Raw genomic sequence first — 23,651 nt, 5'->3', positions numbered from 1 at the left:
TTGCGGAGGCCAGGGGGCCAAACGCCGGAGACCCTGGCGTCTAGCCCTGGGCCAGATGCCGAGGCCCATGGCGTCTGGGCCAGACGCCAAGGATTGTGGCGTTTGGTCCTGGAGTCCGAGTGGGACTCTTGCCTTTCGGGCAAAACCGACTTTGAGGAGGCTTTTGCCCCAAGTTTCGACCCCGGGGCTCAACATATAAATAGAGGGGCAGGGCTAGCACCAAAGACACAACAATTGATCCCTTGGATCTCTTAGCCATGTGCGGTGCCCCCCTCCACTATAGTCCACCTCGATAATATCGTAGCGGTGCTTAGGCGAAGCCCTGCAACGATAGAACATCAAGATCGTCACCACGCCGTCGTGCTGACGGAACTCTCCCTCGATACTCGGCTGGATCGGAGTTCGAGGGACGTCATCGAGCTGAACGTGTGCTAGAACTCGGAGGTGCCGTAGTTTTGGTGCTTGATCGGTCGGGCCGTGAAGACGTACGACTACATCAACCGCATTGTGCTAACGCTTCCGCTTACGGTCTACAAGGGTATGTAGACAACACTCTCCCCTCTCGTTGCTATACGTCACCATGATCTTGCTTGTGCGTAGGAAATTTTTGAAATTACTACGTTCTCCAACACTCTCCATCATAGGAGGAACTGCTGCCATAGTAGGCTATCGAGGTGGCTCTGGGTCGACGAGGACTGAAGTTGTCGGCTACCATAACATTTCACCTTCCGTGGAGGAAGGGTTCTTCCCCAACGGGTCCTTGGAGGCCGAGGCCGAGGCCACGGCCATGGAGACATCGGCACCGCCCCCCGTGGTCGGCACGGGTGTAGCTTGCTAAGAGGTCGCCTCCCCCAGCCCGTCATGGGCAAGAGGGAAGGGGGGACATTTTCCTTCGATGCGCTGGGTGGAGGGAGCCCTCTCGACGACTTCTTATCGCTGATGTGGGAGCGCTGTGGGCTGTGAAAGACAAATAATCGACCAGATTTGTGAAAAGAAGGGACTAGAACGTGTACAACTCGTGCGAAAATAAGGTGTACCTCCTCGGCGGTGGTCTCGGCCTGCGCGACTCGATGAGGTCGTTCTTTGATTCAGAGGAGACGACCTTTGCTGCAGCAGGGGCCTTGTGGGGCACAATGTCGGTGGCCTTCACAAGGCGCCTTCGGGTTCGGGGGGCGTTGCCCCCCGCGACGTCTTTGGACGCCACCCTTTTTCTCTTCGAGGAAGGGGTACCTTCTTCCCCCTCCTCCCCATCTCCCTCTCTTTCCTCCTCGTCGGAGGAGAGAGCTTGAATGTCCTTGGACCTAGCATCTGAGGGATCTCAGATCCAAAGAACTCCCCTATTCTTCCCTGTTTCCTTCTTGGTCTTGGCTGGGGCATTGAGAAGAACTTTCCTGCTAGGCGGAAGACATTATCCAAAGAAGACCATCATTCTCAGCTTTGAAGACAAGTTCGGGGTCTACTGGCGGTGTCCTGGATTAGGGGGTCCCGGCCTAGCCAGTCTAATCCATGGGCCGGGCTACCAGCCCGTAGAGGAGGAGGGGTTCTGGAGGTGTCTAACCTGCTACTTCAAGTATATTTGTTAGATTCGGCATGTAACCCCTAGATGGAAACCGACTATGTGTAACCCTAGATACCCATGGTTCCTATATAAGTCGGAGGGTTTAGTCCATAGAGACATTCATTCATTCATCGTCATCGCCATTGCCCCTAGAGTTTAGACCACAACTGATGATCTCGAGGTAGATCTACTCTGTACTTTGGTACATCCATAATATAAGCAAGAGCGGGACGTAGGGTTTTACCTCCTTAAAGAGGGCCCGAACCTGGGTAAAAAGCATCGCGTCCCTTGTCTATTGTAACCCATCGATCCGATCTCACAGCTCGGGGCCCCCTACCCGAGGTCTACCGGTTCTGTCACCCACATGATGCCTTAATTTGGTCGCTTTGACTATGGTTATTTTCCGGTGTACGCACTTGCTGCGTATGTGGTCTATGCTACAACAACCGGAGTAAGTTCAAGGCGTGTGTACGCGTTCGAAGCAGGTGGCTACGGAGGTTTTTCCCCCAACATGGATGGCAGCATGACCTATGGATTGACCCACCACCTCCTTCGACATAGGTATAGTGTGGGTCTATAGGACTCTGCTGTTGCTGATTAGTCGGTTTTATTTCATGAGTTTTCATTAGACTTTGAATTTGGCTATGTGCATCTTAGTTATGTAGAGAGCGGGTGTTACTCATAATGCTTCATATCCGTTTGATGCTACATCTTGAGATAATAAAATCGCTCTTTATTGAAAAAGGAAAATCCACGAACATTCTGAAACAAGCACATGATGAGGTTTGGGAACCGAACTCATAATTGCAACTAGTTAGCATTTGAAATCGACAACTTTGTGACCTAGTCCCGACATTGTGGCTTGTTTGGGGCATCCGGCTTTAGATGTTAGGCTTTGGTGCGATGTTTGTTTGGTATTCGGCTCGGACATTTGGCACCCCTTCATCAAGGGGATAGGAGTAGTGACATGTGTGTTGCCAAGATGATAGCTTCAGGCTTAATGATGTACTCCCTCCGTCCCAAAATTCTTGTCTTAGATTTGTCTAAATACGGATGTATCAAGTCACGTTTTAGTATTAGATACATCCATGTCCAGACAAGTTTAAGACAAGAATTTTGGGACAGAGGGAGTATCATTTTGTAAGGTCTTGGTGAATAATTAATAAAATGACTGCATGCATCGCCCTGATGCAGAGGCCGGGGGTATATCCTCCTTTTCTAAAAAAAATATAGAAATGGGCAACTTGAATTGTATGGTTGTAGTTTGCAAAACACCTTGTTTCAACAACTGAGGTCCCAACTGGAATAAAGGGGTTTCACATGAATTTCATAGGAATGTAATCCTATATAAAGTTTTCGCATGATGCCATTTAGATCTTAGAATAAGCTTAGGGGAAAAAATCATTCCTTTCGTAAGCATTTTGGAGGATTCTAAACAATTAGTCACTCCGTCCCACAATATAAGACGTTTTTGCAAGCTATGCGAGTATTTCGCAATAGAAAAAGAGGATTCTAAACAATTGTTCAAATATCATATTTTCACTCATTTTGAGAAGTCCAATACAACCGGTCTCATCTCTTCTTCTCTTTATTCTGATGAAGAAACAATTACATGCAAAATTACCGTGCAAAATAAAATACTCTTGAGCATTCAAACGAGTACAGCAATTCATATTGTTTTCCTATTTTTTGTTTTTCATATCTGCGTTCCAAACGGGGACTGAAACGGTAGAACTTCAGCTAGCTGCTATTCGCAGCGGATTGCCACAACCAGCGACGTGGATGTGTGGCGGGCTGGCGGCTCGATCGCCCACGGCCGGCCGCCGGCAGCCGCAGAATCTTACGGTCGCCGCTGGATAAGTTATGGTAATTCGCAAATCCACAAGAGAGCGATCGGTTTCCATGAATAAACAACAATTGCCCGGCACCTGTGTATCCGAAGCAAACAGCTCTTCCGTGCCGCCGTTTCCTGACCGCCAGTATACTGTCTGTCCGGACAACCTCTGCTGCTGACTGCACCGGAGATCGCCATGCGAGAGGTTTCAATAGCCACGCTCTCAGATCAAAATAAATAAATAGCCACGCTCTTCGTAGCCGGCCGGTCGGATCCCGGCGACGGCGACCGGCGGCCTGGCACGAAACTGGGGACGGAGGAATTACAGTGTACTGCCGCACGCCACCGGGCCGAGAAGGCGACGTCTCCATGACTCCATCCTGACCAATTTTTTGAAGGCAAGTTGTTTCCGGATATGATACGGGATCAGCATGGCGAGGCGAGCGCCGTTCGGAAAACCTCTCTCGCATTCCCGCGCAACCCCCCTGGTTTGTACAATAAATTTAAAAAATGCTGCTTTGTCCGGTATAAAGCTCGCCATCCCGCCGCGTCCCCAAACAACTCAGCTCAGCCACAATCCACTGCTCGATTCTCGTTGCGTAGTAGGGTTCCAAACCAGAGAGCAAGAAGCGGATTGTTATCGGTTCTTTTCGTTTCGTTTGAAGGAGTGAGCGAATTAAGGTTGTGCATCGGTCGAGGTTGATCGACGATGGGTGACCTGATTCCGGGGCTCCCGGAGGAGGTGGCGCGGGAATGCCTGCTCCGGGTGGGGTTCCGTCAGCTCCCAGCAGCGCGCCGCACCTCGCGGCAGTGGAAGGCGGAGGTGGAATCGCCGCTCTACGGCCGCCTCCGCCGGGCCAACGGCCATGCCCGCCCGATCCTCGCCCTCGCCCAGGCCCTTCCCCCGCTCGCCGCCTCCGGCCCGGCCCACAAGTACGCTGCGTCCGCCGCCCTCTCCAACTCCTACCGGCTCGTGCTCCACGACCCGGCCGACGGAGGGTGGGCCACGCTGCCCCTGCTCCCAGGCGGCCGGGGGCTCCCGCTCTTCTGCCAGCTCGCCGCCGTGGCTTGTGGCGAGAGGAGGAAGCTGGTGGTGGTGGGCGGCTGGGACCCTGAGACGTGGGCGCCGACGGACACGGTGCACGTGTACGACTTCCTGGAGGGCGCGTGGCGGAGCGGCGCGCCGATGCCTGGGCCGCGTCGGTCCTTCTTCGCGTGCGCGGCGGCCGGAGGAAGGGTGTTCGTCGCTGGCGGACACGACGAGGAGAAGAACGCGCTGCGGTCGGCGGCGGCATACGACGCCGAGGCCGACGCGTGGGCGGCGCTGCCCGACATGGCGCTGGAGCGGGACGAGCCAAGAGGGATCTGCGTCGGCGCCAGGTTCGTCGTGGTTGGCGGGTACCCGACGGAGGCGCAGGGCCGGTTCACCGGCACCGGCGAGGCATTCGACACAGACGCCTGGACGTGGGATCCAGTGCTGGACAGGGTGGTCGACGAGGGGGCGTGCCCGAGGACGTGCTGCGCCGCGCCGTCCGCAGCAGGCGCCATGTACATGCTACGTGGTGGCCACCTCGCGGTGCGGGACGGCGACAGCGTGTGGCGGGCGGTGGCGCCGGTACCGGAGGACGGGCGCGCGGCGACGGTCGTCGTGGCCATCGGGGACGGCCGCGTGGCCGCCATCGGCGCCGGGCGCCACGCCGGTGAGCAGGCCGTGTATGTGCTCAGCAAGGAGGCTGGAACCAACGGGGCGGCGCCGTCGTGGGCGCGCGCCCTGGCGCCGCAGGAGTTCGCCGGGCACGTGCAAGCCGCGTGTTGCGTAGAAGTATGATACAGTAACAAAAAATCAGTATATGTACAGTTGTCAATTAAATCTGAAAGTTAGTGGCGTTTAGAAAACTACATACTAAAATTTAAACCATACAGGAAAAATCTGCAAGACTGCAACATGTACTTAGATGATACACCACGCGTTGCCGTGGGATCGGTTGCAATATATTAGACATGAATGTTTGGATAAATAATAATATACAAATTAAAAACTATATATATAGAGAGAGAGAGTATTACTATTCATCACCCAGGGTGCAGGATATGTTATTCTTCATCTGAGGTAATCTTACGATCATTTCATAAATAAATTATGTTTCAAATATAAATAGTTAAAGTCATATTAATTCACTGCATAAAATTTGACATAAAAAAAGTCAAAAGACCAGAAAAATTACATTTTATGTACATTTTACACTATGTTTTTACATTTGCAATTTACGTAACATAAAATATTTTTTACGATGATTATATATTTTCTTACGTTCTTTTTTTACATCTAAAATAAGACAAAATTTACAAAACGTAAAATTACGATGCATTGATGTTAAAATAGAGGGGGGTGAAGAATAATTCCTCACCCAGGGTGACGAATAGCGCGTATATATATATATATATATATATATATATATATATATATATATATATATATATATATATATATATATAATTCACTGTATTTAGTTATTGAGGTGAACTTTTCCCACACATGTTTGCATGTTGAGTTGGATTTTTTCAAGGGAAACGTTTACATCCGGAGCGCCGGCCGAACCATTGCGCCGGACAAGCGCACGCCTTGCGATCGCTCTCCATCGTGCGTCGCGCATCACTCCTCCTTCCAATCCTTTTTCTTTTCATTATCTTCTTCTCCCGGCACGACGCGTAGCAACCACTCCTTTTCCTCCATCTCCGCCGCCACGCGCAGTGCATCGGCGTGAGGAGCTGTTTTGCTGCCACGGCGTTGCTGCCACGGCGAGGGCGAGAGAAGACATCGAGGGTGGAGAAGTTGCCAGGCAGGGGAGCTGCAAGAGGCCCGCATGCGGCGCTAGTGCCCGTCAATGGTGCGCGACTAGCCATGGCGTGACAGCGAGGTGATGTTGGAACTGTTTATACGAAAGCTTTCACCCTTCGATTCAAATGCTTCAACCAGCGGCATATAAAGCTTCAACCGAGACACTGTGCAATGGAAAAGCTATAATCGGTCATAAGAAAGCTGCAATCATTCATAAGAAAAGCTACAATCGTTCTCGAAGAAGATTTCAACTAGAAGACTGATTTTTTTTGAGTGGGGCACTGCGCAACCCGAAAGCTGCTACTGGCTACGAGAAAAGTTTTAACCGACGGTGAAAAAAGTTTCAACCGTAGATGACGGAAGCCATGGACGACGACGAAAGCTGCAACCGGCTCCGTTGTTTGCTACAACCGGCTTCTTTTTTTGCTACAAACAGAGAGATGACGAGCGTGGTGCACAACGACTTGTTTCTTGCTACAACCGACTCATTTTTTTGCTACTACCGGCTTAGTCTTTGCTACAAACAGAGGTTGGTGAGCATGGTCACCGCGGGCAGCGAGGATAGGCGAACGACAAGGAGGACGACCAGCGAGGGCGGCGAACGGCGACGAGGACGGATGACGGGGGCGGCAACAGGCGATGAGGACGGCCGACAAGGGGACGGCCATCGGAGTGTGTGCAGCCGGGGAGATGGGAGGAGAGAGCGAGATGCAGGGGAGATGGAAGAGAGCGAGACACACGTGTAAGACAATAAGTTTTGGGAACCAGCACAACCCTCTAGGGGTGGCTTATCTCATTATATATAATGGTTCTGTTACAATACGTACATAGGTACAGAAGCTATACATAGTCTAACACCCTCCCTCAATCTTAGCCACTTTCTAAAGAACTGAGAAGGGTAAGATTGCGCCTACCAGCCTCAAACTGTGGCAGTGGTAAAGGCTTAGTGAAGATGTCTGCAAGTTGATCCTTAGATGAGATAAACTTGATCTGGAGTTGCTTCTGTGATACACGTTCCCGTACAAAGTGATAGTCAACTTCAATGTGTTTCGTTCGGGCATGAAATACTGGATTTGCAGAAAGGTATGTAGCACCGATGTTATCACACCAAAGAATAGGAGGCTGTGGTTGAGACAAACCCAACTCCTGAAGCAAAGACTGCACCCAAATAATCTCTGCAGTAGCATTAGCCACAGCCTTGTACTCAGCTTCAGTACTGCTACGTGACACAGTAGCCTGTTTCCGAGCACTCCAGGCGATCAAATTAGGGCCAAAGAATACTGCATAACCCCCCGTGGATCGCCTGTCATCTGGGCTACCAGCCCAATCTGCATCAGAGAAGGCCGAAAGGACCCGAGAGGAAGTCGGCCGAATATGCATACCAAATGTCAGGGTGAACTGAACATAACGAAGAATGCGTTTAACAGCAGCCCAATGAGTATCTCTGGGAGCCTGAAGATACTGACAAACCCTGTTAACAGCATAAGAGATATCTGGTCTCGTGATCGTCAAGTACTGAAGTCCACCAACAATGCTCCTGTACTCTGTGGCATCCGCAGGAGACAAAAGCTCACCATCAACAGCTGTTATCTTGTCAGTAGACGACATGGGTGTGGTGGTCGGTTTGCACTTCAGCATGCCCGCTCTTTGTAACAACTCCAAGGAGTACTTCTTCTGCGTAAGGACAAGACCAGTAGCACGAGAAGTGACCTCAACTCCAAGAAAGTAGTGAAGCTTCCCAAGATCTTTGACCGCAAAATCAGCACCAAGAGAGCAGACAAGAGCATCAGCAGCATACTGAGAAGAGCTGACAAGGATAATATCATCGACATATACCAAAAGATACATAGTGACTTCTGGCTTCTGTAGAAGAAATAATGAAGTGTCAGCAGTGGACGGCACAAACCCATGAGCACGAAGGGCAGAGGCAAGGCGGGCATGCCAGGCACGAGGAGCTTGCTTCAAACCATATAGTGCTTTGGAGAGACGACAGATATAGTCAGGACGATCAGGATCAGAGAAACCAGGCGGCTGTTTCATATAAACCTCTTCCTCCAAAAAACCATGTAGAAAAGCATTCTGCACATCAAGTTGACGAAGTGACCAACCACGAGAAACAGCAATGGAGAGAAGAAGCCGAATAGTGGTAGGCTTGACGACAGGACTGAAGGTGTCCTCATAGTCAAGACCATGGCGCTGCCGAAAACCGCGAGCAACAAGTCGCGCTTTGTAACGCTCAATAGATCCATCCGAATGCTTCTTCACTTTGAATACCCATTTTGAGTCAATAATATTTACCCGTGGTGGTGGAGGAACGAGAGTCCATGTCTTGTTACGAAGGAGAGCATGAAACTCCTGCTCCATAGCCTCTCGCCAATGTGGAATGCGCAGGGCAGCCTGATATGAGCGAGGCTCAGAAGATGGATCCGCAACAGCAGCAGCCAAACAAGCAGCCAACCAAGCAACCGTACCATCCTTACGTTCCTTAGGTTTGAAAATGCCACTGCGACTGCGTGTATGTGGTCGGGACACAGGAACCACCGAGGTCGACGGAGCAGCCTGCAACGGGCTGGAGGACGGCGACGTTGACGAGTCAGCCGGTGACGAGGAGCCAGACACAGTAGCCTCGGGCTCGGTCGGCGAAGAAGGTCGGCCCACCGGCGAAACCGGCAGAGCAGACGAAGCAGCTGGCGACGCCGGCGTCACAGACCGGGCCGATGGCGAGCCCGGCATAGTGGGCCGTGGCGCGGCCGATGTCGCGGGCCGATCCGCGGATGAAGGCGACGTGAGGACAGCGTCGCGGACCCGAGCTGCAGGCGAAGACGGCGTGACGGGCCGAGCCGCGGGCGAAGACGGCGTGACAGGCCGAGCCGCTGAAGACTCGGCGGCCGCTGGCGAAGAGGGCCGAGCCGCTGGAGACTCGGCGGTCGCTGGCGTAACGGACCGAGCAGTGGAGATGCTCGGCGCGACGGGCTCTTCGGGTGACCATGCATGGGCACGCAAATCGATGCCATGCAACATAGGGCGATCAACGTGCCCATCAGAAGGCGGTGATGATGATGGTGAATCCTCCAAAAGCTCCAAACGAGCCCCACGTCCGGTTCCTGCACCATGGTTAGGTAACAGCAAAGGAGAGTATGCAACATCATCAAATTGGTCAGAAGCAACAGAGGATGAATGCAGAGATGGTGGTTCGACAGTGGACACAGGAAGTTTGGCAAAGGGAAAAACATGCTCATCAAACACGACGTCCCGAGATATATAGACACGATTAGTGGGAACATGAAGACATTTGTAACCTTTATGAAGAGAGCTATAGCCAAGAAAAACACACTTCTTAGAACGAAACTCAAGCTTGCGCTTATTATATGGACGAAGATGCGGCCAGCAAGCACACCCAAATACCTTGAAAAAGGTATAATCAGGTTGTTCATTAAGGAGAACCTCAATGGGAGTCTTCATGTTTAAAACACGAGTGGGAGTACGGTTGATGAGAAAGCATGCAGTGGTGAAAGCATCACTCCAAAACCGAAACGGAACAGATGCATGGGCCAAAAGAGTAAGACCAGCTTCAACAATATGACGATGCTTACGTTCGACTGAACCATTCTGCTGATGTGTATGTGGACATGCTAAACGATGAGCTATCCCAAGCGACTGAAAGAAGGAGTTGAGGTTGCGATACTCGCCCCCCCAGTCCGACTGGACATGAACAATTTTGTGCTTGAGAAGACGTTCAACATGTTTTTGAAACTGAACAAAAATATCAAACACATCAGATTTGCGTTTAATAAGGTAAAGCCAGGTAAAGCGACTATAAGCATCAACGAAACTGATATAGTAATTATGACCACTGACAGAAGTCTGAGCAGGACCCCATACATCTGAAAACACAAGTTCTAAAGGATGTTTCACCTCACGACTGGACTCCGAAAAAGGAAGTTGATGACTCTTCCCCTGCTGACAAGCATCACACACTGCTACATCTTTATTACTAGACAAACTAGGAAGCTCATGACGACGCAAAATATGACGGACAATAGGTGTGGCCGGGTGACCAAGACGAGCATGCCACTGTGACGGAGAGACCCGAACTCCACTGAAAACACGGGCGACGCCAGGATGCTCCAGACGGTAGAGGCCCTGGCACAACCGCCCACTAAGAAGAATGTCCCTCGTGCCCCGATCCTTAATAAAAAGATCAAAAGGGTGAAATTCACAAAGCACATTATTATCACGTGTGAGTTTAGGAACTGAAAGAAGATTACGGGTCACAGATGGAACTCGAAGAACATTGCGAAGCTGAAGACTCCTATTGGCATGTCTAGTGAGAAGAGATGCTTGACCAATATGAGAGATGTGCATACCTGCTCCATTGGCGGTGTGGATCTTGTCGGAGCCATGATAGGGTTCACGAGTGTGAAGCTTCCCCATCTCGCTGGTCAGATGCTCTGTCGCCCCAGAGTCCATGTACCAGTGTGGATCGATGGAGTAGGACTGAGTGTGTCCCTGTTGCTTCTGCGGCGAGGGACGATCAGCCATGGCGACCTGACGGGCATTGTTGCGTGTATCTTTGCCGTCATTGCCAAGACCAAGGAAGCTTCGCTGGAAGCGCTTATGACACTTGGAGGCCCAGTGCCCATCGCGGCCACAAAGCTGGCACACACGTGGACCACCAGCCCCCGGTAAGGTCGCAGTAGGTGGGGGGGCCGAGGCGGGCGACGGTGGCAGCCCCAAGGGAGACCGGGGTGATGAAGAAGAGCGGCCACCCTTGGTGGCGGCGTTGGCCGAGAGGGAGCCAGTGCCCCTGGTGCGGCGAGTCTCGACCCGTTGCTCAGTGAGAAGGAGCCGAGAGAAAACCTCGTGTGCCAGCATGGGTGTCGAGTTGCCCCGCTCGTTGATGATCTCGACTAAGGCATCATACTCCTCATCAAGACCATTGACAATAAACGAGTTGAACTCGGAGTCGGTTAGGGGCTGTCCAATGGAGGCCAATGTGTCGGCGAGGCCCTTGACCTTGTTGTAGAACTCAGTGGCAGTGGAGTCAAGCTTCTGACACTCTCCAAGCTGACGACGGAGTGCAGAGACACGAGCCTGGGACTGCGCTGCAAAGGTGCGCTCAAGGATGGTCCAGGCCTCATGAGACGTCTTCGCGAAGACAACAAGGCCGGCAACTGCCGGCGAGAGCGACCCCTGGATGGAGGAGAGGTTCGCCTGGTCCTGCCCCGTCCAGACGCGATGGGCCGGATTGTAGACCGGACCGTGCACGCTGTCTACCAGCGCGGGTGGGCAGGGAAGCGATCCGTCGACGTAGCCTAGCAGGTAGTGACTCCCCAAGAGCGGGAGAACCTGCGCACGCCAGAAGATGTAGTTGTCGGCGGAGAGCTTGATGGTGATGAGATGACCGAAGTGAAACGGCGGCGGCGAAGACGATCCCATCGAGGAGGCTGCCTGGGGTGCAAACACCATGGAGGCAGCCGGAGGCACCGAAGCCGATGCGGGAGGAGGCGGGACCGCAGCCAGGGCGGGCGCCGCAAAGCTCACGGCCGGTGCGGACGCCGCAAGGCCCGCAGCCGGGGCGGACGCCGCCAACCCCGCCAGCGGGGCGGTGTGATCCGCTTGCGGCAGGAGCGGCGGGACGACGCCTGCGGAGTCCGCAGCGGACGGCGGCGCCGCGGTGTGGACCACGAGATCACGCCCGAGCGAGGGCGCCGGCGGCGTGGAGAAGACGGAGCCGATGCTCCTTGTCCCGATCGGAGCGGGAACGGAGACGGCATCGAGCGGGAGGTTGAGCAGAGCCGCAAGAGAGGCCGGGAGGAAGCCCGCAGCAGTGGAACCGGTGGTGGCGGCGCTCGACATGGCGGCGGCGCGATCGGTGGCGCGGCGGCGGCGGTGAAGGCGGCGGCTGCGGCGGCGGTGCGGGTATTAGGGTTTAGAAGCGGAAGCGATCGTAACCTAGCGTGATACCATGTAAGACAATAAGTTTTGAGAACCAGCACAACCCTCTAGGGGTGGCTTATCTCATTATATATAATGGTTCTGTTACAATACGTACATAGGTACAGAAGCTATACATAGTCTAACAACACGTAAGAGGAAGACGAGGGCATCCGATGGTTACGAACTTACGATCCGCCAGATCGGATGGCTGCGGGCCTACCGGCCCGAATTTGGGCCGGCACCCGCCTTTTTTCAATGCTTGTTTATATGATGAGGTGGCATGTGTGAATGTGAGGAGAAATATGCTACTCTCTTTGTTCACAAATATAGGACATTCTTAGGTTTTTGAGTCGGATGTATATAGACACGTTTAAGTTCGTTTCAGTTCGTATGTAGTTTCGATTAAGCATCACACTAGAAAAAAAGTCTCGATAGCAAACTCCTCAAAGCTAGCAAACTTCTCTGCTGCGTAGATAACTCTCTCGAAAGTTTGTAGCAAAGTTCTCTGAAGATTTTAGCAATCTTCTCCAAACTCCAGGGACTATCTATTTGCGTGCACTAGCAAACACATTAATCAGTCCCACACTGTTTCTGTCCAACAATCTCCAAAACCTTCAGGATCACTCGATTGCACCAACAAATATCGGACAATGCATCACTATACTAAGCAAATGCAAACAATAATTTAATACTCGTGTGGTTGCTTTTAATTTCTCCTAACCCATAGTAATCAGTTGTCAACGAAAGAAAGTTCATCCGATCAGCAAGAGAATCTGCCATTGGGTTACTGCACGTCGGATGAAGAATCGTTCAACTTTTCCTCCAAGATGTTTGATCTATGATCCATGACAGCATACACTAAGCTTGCGTAATCAATCGTTTCAGTACATAACTAAAGCAATGCCAGGACCAAATGATAAGGCATAAAAGCACACTTGTAGAATCTAAACGTCTACGTACCAGATGAGAATAATACATCTGAGGCAGCAGATGTATCCTACCAGGCAACATCTGGTGGGTTTTGAGTATGTGCAAATGACAAGGGTAAGAAACTAAGAATACTAGCCACAGCCAGAAATCCAGACAATGCATGATGAAACATACTAACATAGCACAATCATAGCTTACCGATTATGAACTGTGCATGGTGATAATACAACTGGAAGTTCATTAACCACTAGTGTTGATAGGCTCCATACCAGAGGTGAAAATGGGGCTCCAACAGAAATGACAGCAGGTATGGTCCATATACTCATGTTAAGTAATCTGAAGCAAGCAGAAAGAGCACCACTATTTGTTGCCAAGGCAAGATGCATCGCGTGATGCAAATGGATCCAACAAGCGCGATGCTTATACTGAAGCTCGAGATGAAGGCGGTCTATCGCACGGGCTGTTGGTTGTAGTGGCTCTTCTCTTTCTTCTTTGCAGCAGCGAGCTTCGCACTCCTAGCGGCAGCCTCCATTGCAGCGTGCTTGGCGGCAGCATCCACCTCCTTGCTTGATTTTTTCTTTTTCGATGCAGCTATCTTCTTCATCTTCTCCTTCAAGTCCACAGCGGTAGCTTCCTCTCCAGACTCATCGGCCGCCTCTCCATGGTCCTTGCTGGAATCCACTTCATTGGGCTGCTCTTTGGAATCCTTAGATGGTTTCTCATTCCTTAGTTTCTTCTTTTTTGAAGTCTTGCTTTCTGATGGTACAGGAAGACCCTTCTTATCCCCATCTCCTTTCTGTCCATCAGGCTTTCTTTCAGCTGAAAAGTACCAAAATCAAATACTTGTCAGTTTAGTAAAGATTACACACGCACAAAAACATTTAACCAGAAGATAAAGAACGGTTGATCGGTCGATTTTGTATAGGTCGTAGCATGATTACATTACATACATTTACTCGTGACGTCAGCCAGTGTAGCATTTTCAGAAATCCCCAACTCGGCCAGAACAGCATCTAGTTCTGCAAGCTCTTTCTTCTTCAATTCCTTCTTTGAAAGTTGCTTTTCTGTGTCTTTAGAATGGACAGGCACTGGAGCAGATTCTTTAACCTCAGGTTCAGATGGTACATCAACTTCATGTCCATGCTCAGGTTCCTCTAGCTCATCATCACCCACGTCAACATCAAGACCATCATCTTCACTCTCAGTTTCCTGCAGTGTAAATGCAGAGCTAATTAAACCATACTAGAGCCTCTGCTGAGGGGGGAAATAATGCATGTATCAACAGAGAACATCATAAGGAAGAGCAGACACAGCTACGCCATAGACATAGAGAAAGTAGACAGAAGCAGTTCTACACGGACACCTATATTTTTTGGCAGGACCCGATAGTATGAATCACTATCAGATATTATACACGTCCATATAACAAATGTCATTTGCTGTGTCCAAAATTATATTGCCGAGTCAGACACCCGAATCCAAGTCGGGTTCGGACATCCATGTTCCTGTCCAACTAACACTAGGAAATATCATTGTGTGCCATACCAGTCACTGAAACAGATTTTCTCGTATTGAATCGCAAAAAACAAACACAATAGAACACAAAGAGCATACATCAACCGGTTTTCTTTCTGTTCTATAACTTGTGTTCCCACTCTATCATTACTCTCATTATAAAAGCTAGTTTGGCCACATGAGCTGGCAAAATACTGGTTTCTTCTCCTTTTGCATCTATATATGTAAACCTATTAATTAGTATTAGCAACACAGGCCTCAAAAAATTGATATGTAATAACAAATCTTACATAGATTACCTTACATGTATGGGGAAAGTGAGACTATGGAATGAGCTACTTTTTCTTAGATTGATCACGGGATAAGCAAGTTAAATACACATAGCAAATACACCTACTGGCAGAAAGTGTATTTAAGAATTTAAGCCATTCCTCATGATATAGGATTTTACATATGAGACAATCCAGGACAACTTCGTAAAGTGGGAATACTTGTGTACACAAAAGACATGCATAAATGGAAAGCTAAGGAATACGAGTAACCAACACAAAATTGTAAGTGAGAAACACTGAACATGGTGCCAGAAGAATCAGTGACATCATCAACATAACAATGAGAAATATTTCCGACGTAAACTAGAAATATAGGTTGACACTAATCATCATAAAACAACATTACTGTCTCCATGCTAGACAAAATTGACATATTCCGTATCTGAATCACACACATCGAACTTCCTAGAATGTCACATAGACATAGTGGAAAAAAACTGTACAACAAACAGTTAGGGTCTACGCACCATGAATCTTCACTGGTGCTTCGGTAAGGAGCGTGAGGTGGCACCTTCACTCGTCAAGCTGTCTGCCCATTACCATACCATGCATAAATATAGCAAACCTAGTAGTACAACGGAAGACACCTCATGTCCAATTCTCAAGATTCCAAGCTTTACCCGTTGGTCATCACTATTGGCATCGTTAATTGTCACTCCATCAGTGGTACTCCCTCCGTTTCTAAATATTTGTCTTTCTAGATGTTTCAACAAGTGACTACATACGAAACAAAATGAGTGAATGTACACTCTAAAATATGTCTACATACATCCGCATAGGGTAGTCCATTTGAAATGTCTAGAAAGACAAATATTTAGGAACGGAGGGAGTACAAGCAAAGGACCACCACCAAGTAGTTATACTACTCTTCCCCACATCCTAAAAACCATAACCCCACTTATGTAGAACAAGAATCAGCGGTCTCACTAACTACAACCTTTCACGAAACTGAATCTTTGTACGATTTCGAAAGGTTCATTTCTATCACGAAGATACCGGCCGCACCGCTCTAACAACCTACTAGATCAAAACCGGCTGCGAAACTCTAACATCACATCAGTGGACGTGAAAGCAAAACGGGCACTGACCTCCTCGGCGCCGGCCTTGCCGTCCGCGGCGGCGGAGGCGGTTTCCCAGACGGGACGCGGAGGGGCGGTGGTGGCGAAGTAGTCGTCGTCGTCCTCGTCCTCTACGTCGGCCCACGACTTCGACTTGAGCGGCGCGGGCGCCCAGAAAACCTCCGGCGGCCGCCGCGGCGCGTTCTCCTCCCCCTTCCCTGGCGCGGCGGGCTTCTTGGTCCCGTTCACCTTCCGCCCCGGAGCGGACGAGGACGCGGAAGGCTTCTTCTTCTTCTTCTTCTTGAGCGCCTCGAGCGCGGCGAACACGTTGCCGCTGCCGATCCTCACGGCGGCCTCCGCGTCCCTTCGACCGCCGCCTCCCGCCATGGCCGGGGCCGCGTATCCAGCTAGGGGTCGGTGCCGCACTGGCCGGAACGGGAATCCAGCAGGGAGGAGCGGTCGGTGGGTCGGGTTGGGTCGGGTTAGGGCAGTGAAGGAAGGACCCTTGGAACGAGGCGGCGACGGAGGAGAAGAGGAGATGGAGAGGGCAGGGGAGCGAGGGAGCGAGTGAGGTGGTAACGCCAGGTGGAGGCCGGGGTTGTGGGCCGCGGCTCTCGGTGGAGTGTCAGTGTCAGTGGGGGGAGGGTAGGTGGCAGGTTGGGTTGTGTTGCAAGGGTGAGTGGAGAGCTTCGTGCCGGTTTGAGGTTGGTCCTTGTTAACTTGAGCGTGAGTTTTTCTTTCTACTCTGGTGACTAAAACGTCTTATATTTATTTTCAGAGAAAATAATATATTGTTTGAAGTGCTTTTTTGTTAGGATTTTTTTGAACTGTTTTTTTCCTTTTCTCGACGAATCACACGACCATTTCTCCATTGTAGCTTCACCCGTCCAGGGTAATTTGTTTTCCTTCTGTTTTCTCAGCAACAACCACCGATGAATAAAGTATAAAAGAATCGGGAAACCTCGGCTCCACTCATGGTGTGTGGTTATCACTGTATATGTAGGAAAAGGGAAATGTGATGATAGAGCTAGGTTTTTCGTAGGTGACATTGTTGCAATAATGAGCAATTTGAACAGGTTTAATCAACATCAATATCATCACAAGCGTGCTAGCAAAACTTGTCGTAGATGAGATACTATACATGCAAGTAAGTGTGGAGTAATAAAGTAGCATGTCTACCTTATTTGCATATGAAGCAAACACAAGTACCAACAGCTAGATCATCGGCACGTAAGCAAAGATAGCAAAAATCTCATTGTTGCTCGCGCTCATGGTGGTGAAGTGACATTCACAACAATGTGATCAGAGAAGTGGCAATACTGAAAGTAGCCCGATAGGAGAAGTCGTCGCAATCGAAATACTCCGTATGTAAAGAAATATAGGATCACTAAACTACTTAGTGATCTAAATGCTCTTATATTTCTTTACGGAAGGAGTATCAGATTACTGCAGATATCATATATATAGTAGTAGATCGATGGAGTTGTTGTAGGCGAACAAGCGAGCAGTCGCACCGACACTCTTCAAAAATCTTATTGGCTGTCACTCGTCAGGTTCTTGGAGGAGAGGGGCGAGTTGGAAAGCTCCTCTCCAAAACGGGCATGCACACGGCTACCGTGATGTAATAGACCTTGAAGCGACGCAACAAAATGAGTAGGACAATGTGTGAGGAAGAGTAGTAAGGGCAAAGCGAACCTCGAAAATTGCCCATATCCGTCCAGCCCATGCTGTCCGAACATAGTTTGCCATCTAATGCGGTACCCCACCAGTCCGCAGAGCAGTCTGGATATTAGTTTTCCTGCAAATCGGAATCAAACAAAGAGGACTTTGCGGTAGTCCGGACATGCAAATGGCCAATGAAAAGCCACCACGTGCCCTCGTCCATGTATAATGGTGGAAGGCCGATGTTATTTGGCGGAAGGAGAACATGATTAACAACTAATTAGCTTGATGTTTGGCTGTCAAAAAAAAATTAGCTTGATGCTTGGGGAAGGCTTCAAGCTAGCTAGCTTGATTTGGCGGAAGGCACATAGCTAGCTAGCCAAACATGATTTACTTAACGGAAGCTCTAATTATAGGAAAACTCTAATTATTCCTGTATTAAATGCATGGCTTACGCCGAATACCTTCCGCCAAAAGCGATGATGTTAATCTCTTTGTTCTTTCCAAAATGCATTACTTGGCCCAAGTGTGTGACGGAAGCGGCATGCAATGCAATGCATTACATTGCTTTGTATTGCATTGGCGGAAGGTGCATGTAATGCATGTTGCTTGTTTGGCGGAAGGTGTTGTTTCGTTTCTTTTTAACTAAGACTGTTGCGGACATTTGTGGCTACGGTTAGACAGGGGCGGACCCAGGACAAAAATGATCCGGGGTCCCATCTCTATCACATATATGTCGATATCAAGTAATTTTATAGATAAAAGTAATACACTTATAACAATACAATATATCAAGAATACGATATAACGTTGAATATGCTTACCAGAGATCCAAAATAAAGAGTTTCACTTGAAAATATTAGTTGATAGCAGGAAATTGAACATTGTAGAAGAACCGAACTGTCCAAGATTATGAATAAAGTATACCGATGACAAGAAAATGCAACACTAGATCTTGATTGCCTACAAATCAAAAGAAACAAATCCACTTAGTAACATATTAATTACAGTTGCGCAATAATAAGTCCGATAAACCAAGGGATAGCCAATATGTTTTATTGTCTCCATTTTTGAGAGAGCTCACAAATATTACTTAAACCCAGAGGGGCGATCATCTGCTCGGACAAAACAATGTAAAGATGAAGGTGATGTCTAAGGTCGCTGAGTTCTTCATCATCAAAATCTTTTGGATAAAATTTAGCAAGACTCATCAAATGGTACTATGTTAAAATCACGAAATAATTCATTTGGGCTCGAAGTCGCCAAGCGAGCAAGCAGTTCAGAATTTTTCTCCGCGAAGCTATTATCAAGTTCTTGAAGCAACCAATCAATAACATCATTAAAATAATCCACTTAAGAATAAGTACAAGGTTGAGAAGGCCCATTGGCAAAATATTTCCTTCTTACCAAATCTTGCCGATTTGGATGATACTCGTCAATGCTTCTCCTTTTACCTCGATCAAATTTAATTTCTTCTTCCCAATTGATCTCTTCTTCGGCTTGAACTGAATTCCTTGTATTATTGGCAGAACTCCATATCGGGAGGCATCATTTTGTCCATGTGGTGATGGCGGGGCCGGGACATCAATCTGTTCATCCGGTGAGGCATTACTTTGTCCATCTGATGGTGGCGGGACAGAGACATCATTCTGATTATGTTCGTGTGACGGACCAACATTTTCATCTTGCACTGAGGTTCTCCTCTTTTTTAGAAACTTTCCATAAACTGATATTCACCTGAAATTTGTAATTTATATAGATAATTAAAAAAATTGCAAGGAAGAAAAGAACTATGAATCATGTGTACACACTGAATAGTTGAATGTAACATAAAACTTACTTGATATTGTGCTCGCGTCCTAGAGTGTTGCAATATTGGTCTCCACTCGGTGCACAATTATTTAAAATAGTCCAATTATCCAATACAATCAAAATCTCTAGTCTTATTCAGTAGCCCTAATTCCCTAGGGTTAGAGGAAAAAAAATCTATAATTAGAACCAGATATGCAATAGAGGCTGAGGCATACCGCATTGGGTTTGGGGACTGATGCAGCGTACTTGTTCCTTCTTTTCTCCACTGATTCGACGATGATATGGCGATAGGCGGCGAGTATGGCGTACAGGGGGATACGGACGGAAGCGAAAGGTCAAGGGCACAAAGCGCAGCGTGGAGCAGACGAACAGGAAAGCACGTATCGATCTATGGATTGATCCATCTACGGCGCGCATCTAGACAGGTTGGACTGGGCCTTCGTCACGCGCCGAGCTGCACTTGCGTTGTGCTGGGTAGAGCCTGGTTTTGTACGGGTGTCCCTCTAGAAAAAATAGGGGTGTCCCAGTGTACGTGGGCTCTATAGTTACAAGGTAAGACATTTTTTTACCCGGTGTCCTGTGCTACCTGCTGGCACAACGTGGACTCGCCCCTGCGCTTAGATGGACAGCTCCCGCATTAGTGTCCGTGAACTGGACCAGTCCGCGGACGGATGCGGTATTCGGTTTGCTTCAGCATTGGAGATGCTCTAAGAGCTTCATGTGATTGTGCAAGTTTTCCTTTGCCTATACCTCTCCATCCCCTCTCCCTTTATGTATAGCATATCAGTCAAATAGGTCAAGAAGCTACATGGGAAGACAATGAGAGATAGAAAGTATCGTTGGTACGTGAATCAATCAGTCTTCTCAAAGCGAATTATGTCTCCACTATGGATCACTTGAGAAATAATGTTTTCAATTATGTAGTTAATTTTCACGATCTAAAATAGGCTCGGCTCTTGGTAGAACAACTACCAACATTTGAAAATAGGACCGGCTCGATCAGGAAACACAACATGTTGGTTGTTGTGTGGCGATACCGGTGAGTGAGTGAGCTGTGTGTTGTTACTCTCTTTTGTTATAAGGACGAGTAGAACGAACAACTTTATCTGGTTTTACCCCCTCGATTTATAATGTGAGATAAACTCTTTTGCATATGCCATCCAAATCAAATAGGCATTGAGATTTTCAAGATATAATTTATTGATCTTTGGCATGTAATTCTAATAGAGATGAACATATACGCATGTGTTACTAGGTCTTCACTGAATTTTGCATGTGGGTCCATCCCATGGCTGGTTGGGCCTACCCACGTGGCACTTTTTGAAAATAGGAAGGAGTTAAGCGGGTACGAGATTCTTCCTTGAAATAGGATTTTGCCCGCTTTATAAATAAAGTAACTATCCATACAACCAACATCCAAACGTCATAGCAAATCCGACGGCTGGGGCAACATCATAATCACGGCCAGAAAAGCATAAGAGAAATAAGAAAAAAAGAAAAGAGCCATCGAGTGGCGGCCGACATGCGCCCTATGAAGAGGACAAGCGACGCGCGGTAGCTAGAAGCGCATCCAGCATGAGCCCGAGCTGATCACGATCGCACTGCCTAGAGAGCGGGTGTCTGTGCTGCAGAAAAGCAAGGAATTTGAAGGAGTCAGAGGGCTGCCTAGGATGGGTAGCTCTGGCTTACAGGAACCCCGCCAAGTCCAGGGCCTCACAGTTGGGCCCCAGGGCCTCGCGGACGGTATGTCCAGAGGACCCGTGCTGCCGTGCATGAGAATAAGATGTGAGTCTTGGTTTCCGGGACCGCACAAAGGGGGCACATGCCATCACCCGGGCCATGCCGCTTAAGCACCTCAGTCCCTGATGGGATGCGGTCTCGTAGTAGTTGCCATACAAAAATCTTAATCTTCAAGGGCAATGGGGCCTTCCACAGAGGGGAAAACCAGGAGATGATGGGCAACTGGCATAGTGCCAGGTATGCCAAGCTCACTGAGAACTCACCCGAAGGGGTAAGTCTCCAAGAAACGGTGTTCAGATAATCCGGCAAAATCGGCCGGAGGGCCGCCCGCAATCTAGCCCACTCCTTAGTATCCACCTGCTCAAATGTGCAACGGAATGGGATGTTCCACACTGCCCATGTTGGGATGCCGCGGAGACCAGGAGCGTCGGGTACGCACAGATAGCAAACTGAACGGGAACCTCACCCTAAGTGACTCGCCACCCACCCAAGGATCCAGCCAAAAATTGGGTTCCTTCCACATTTCCAATAACGAAGGAGACCCCTAGACGAATATCCTCCTTGATTAGTTGGATGGATCTCCAAAACTGGGACCCCCCGGAGCCAGATTAGGCCAGGAGAGGCTCACCCCTTAGGTATTTTGCCTGAAGCAGCTGCAACCATAGCCCCCCCCCCTCACCTTGCAGGATCCACCACACCCAGCGCATCATGAGGGCGACGTTCATGCACTGGGAGGCCATAATACCTAGTCCCCCTGATCCTTGGGCAAACATATGTCCACCCATTTGACCATATGATACTTCTGGCAGACGTTCGCGACCTGCCAGAAGAACCTAGCGAGGTCCTTACTGAAGGAGCTATGGACGCCCTCCGGTAGGATATATAACCCCACCATGTACATGTGGAGGCTCGCTAGGTTAGAACTAATAAGGACAGATTTACTCCCCTGGGAAGTGAACTGCCCACACCAAGGTTCAGCCCGAGACACTACTTGTCCCACCAATGGGTCGAATGCACTCATTAGAATCTTCTAATAGTACGTTGACATCCCTAATAATTCAGTGGGGAAGGACGCCAACATGGAGTTAAGGTTGTCTGTGATCTGCTGCTTCTCATCCACGGGGTAGCCTAAGACAATGACTCACTCATATCAAAGTTGATCTTAAGAAACGACATGGCCTCAAAGCATAGGAGGAGGAACTTAAGATTAACGATGTCAAGGTCCGACCCCCTCCACCATAATCATGGTGAAGTCAGCATACTGTAGATGGGTGACACCTCCCCCAGGGATCAGGTGGCCCACTATCCCCGCGAGGTGGTCATCCATCCTAGCTTTGTCTAGGATGCTAGCCAAGACATCAACGTTGAAGTTGAAGAGAAGAGGGGAGATAGGGTCCCCTTGCTTCACTCCGGTGGAGGACATAAAGAATGGTCCCACCCTGCATTAATATTAATCATCGTATTACTAGACCGGACCAACTGCATGATCCAAGAGCACCATCTGTCATCAAATCCCCGATGGTGAAGTGCTAACCACAAGAAACACCAGTCCAGATGGTCGTGGGCCTTCTAGAAGTCGTCCAACTTGAGAAAAATGCCCTTATGGCCTCGCGATGCCACCTCATGGACAATCTCGTGAAGGGTCAGGATCCCATCATGGATACGCCAACCCTTCACGAACGTCCTTTGGAGGGGGTGAGCGAGCCGCTCCGCCACAGGAGTTAAGCGCGTCGAGCTGACTTTAGCAAAAATCCGCCCGAGTACATTAATCACCGTGATAGGTCTAAAGTGTCTAATGTACGTCGCCCCAACTACTTTTGGGATCAGGGTGATGACACCAAAATTTATCCTGGACATGTCGAAGGTCCAAATGTAGAATTCGTGAAACAGCGGCAGGATCACCGGCTTCAGGACATACCATAATTTTTGTAAGAAGGCCACCAGCAAGGCATTCAGCCTCGGGGCCGACCCCGCCATCATAGAGGCAATAGCCCTACCCACCTCTTCTGGCGAGAATGGAGAGTTAGCTCCCCATTCTCAATGTCGGAAACTCTGGACGCGGGTGACCAAAAGTCATCTGCTAAGGAAACCCTACCACGGGGGTCAACCGTGAAGAGCCCCTTATAGAAGGAGTTGTTGGCGTTCTGGGAACAGGGGTCCCCAGACTTTCCTGCCTGCGGCCTGCGGCGTGGCTCAAGTGGGGGGCCAGTGCAGCCCAGCTTCATTAGCTCAAGCTCAAGACCCTCGCGAGGGGCCAAGCCTCGCGGGGCGGACGACAGGAAGCTTCCTCAGGAGCAGCCTCATCAGGCAGGCTCGCGAGGAGGCGGAGAGATCAAGGCAAGGGCACCTCGCGAGGAGCCCGTGACGCAAGCCATGACGATCGAGACCAGGCGGGCGCCGGCCTGTGCAGTGTCCTTGTTTCCCCTTCGGT

The 23,651-nt window shown here is 49.5% G+C and overlaps 2 protein-coding genes across 2 annotated transcripts; one reads left to right on the top strand and one right to left on the bottom strand.

Moving 5' to 3' along the window:
• Positions 1-3,795: 3,795 nt before the first annotated feature.
• On the top strand, positions 3,796-5,220 carry LOC123134065 (F-box/kelch-repeat protein At1g80440-like). The gene has a single exon (XM_044553413.1). It carries the CDS (start codon positions 4,102-4,104, stop codon positions 5,218-5,220), a length of 1,119 nt encoding a protein of 372 aa, XP_044409348.1. The 5' UTR covers positions 3,796-4,101.
• A 7,999-nt stretch (positions 5,221-13,219) lies between these two features.
• On the bottom strand, positions 13,220-16,620 carry LOC123136888 (serrate RNA effector molecule homolog). Its single transcript, XM_044556392.1, has 3 exons — positions 16,037-16,620; positions 14,052-14,310; positions 13,220-13,920 (listed from the first exon to the last, which is right to left on the bottom strand). The coding sequence occupies exons 1-3, from the start codon at positions 16,391-16,393 to the stop codon at positions 13,550-13,552; spliced, it is 987 nt and encodes a 328-aa protein (XP_044412327.1). The 5' UTR covers positions 16,394-16,620; the 3' UTR covers positions 13,220-13,549.
• Positions 16,621-23,651: the final 7,031 nt, after the last annotated feature.

Source organism: Triticum aestivum, chromosome 6B (genome assembly GCF_018294505.1).
Source record: "Triticum aestivum cultivar Chinese Spring chromosome 6B, IWGSC CS RefSeq v2.1, whole genome shotgun sequence".
Taxonomy (NCBI): domain Eukaryota; kingdom Viridiplantae; phylum Streptophyta; class Magnoliopsida; order Poales; family Poaceae; genus Triticum; species Triticum aestivum.
This window is presented reverse-complemented; position numbering and strand designations above follow the sequence as displayed.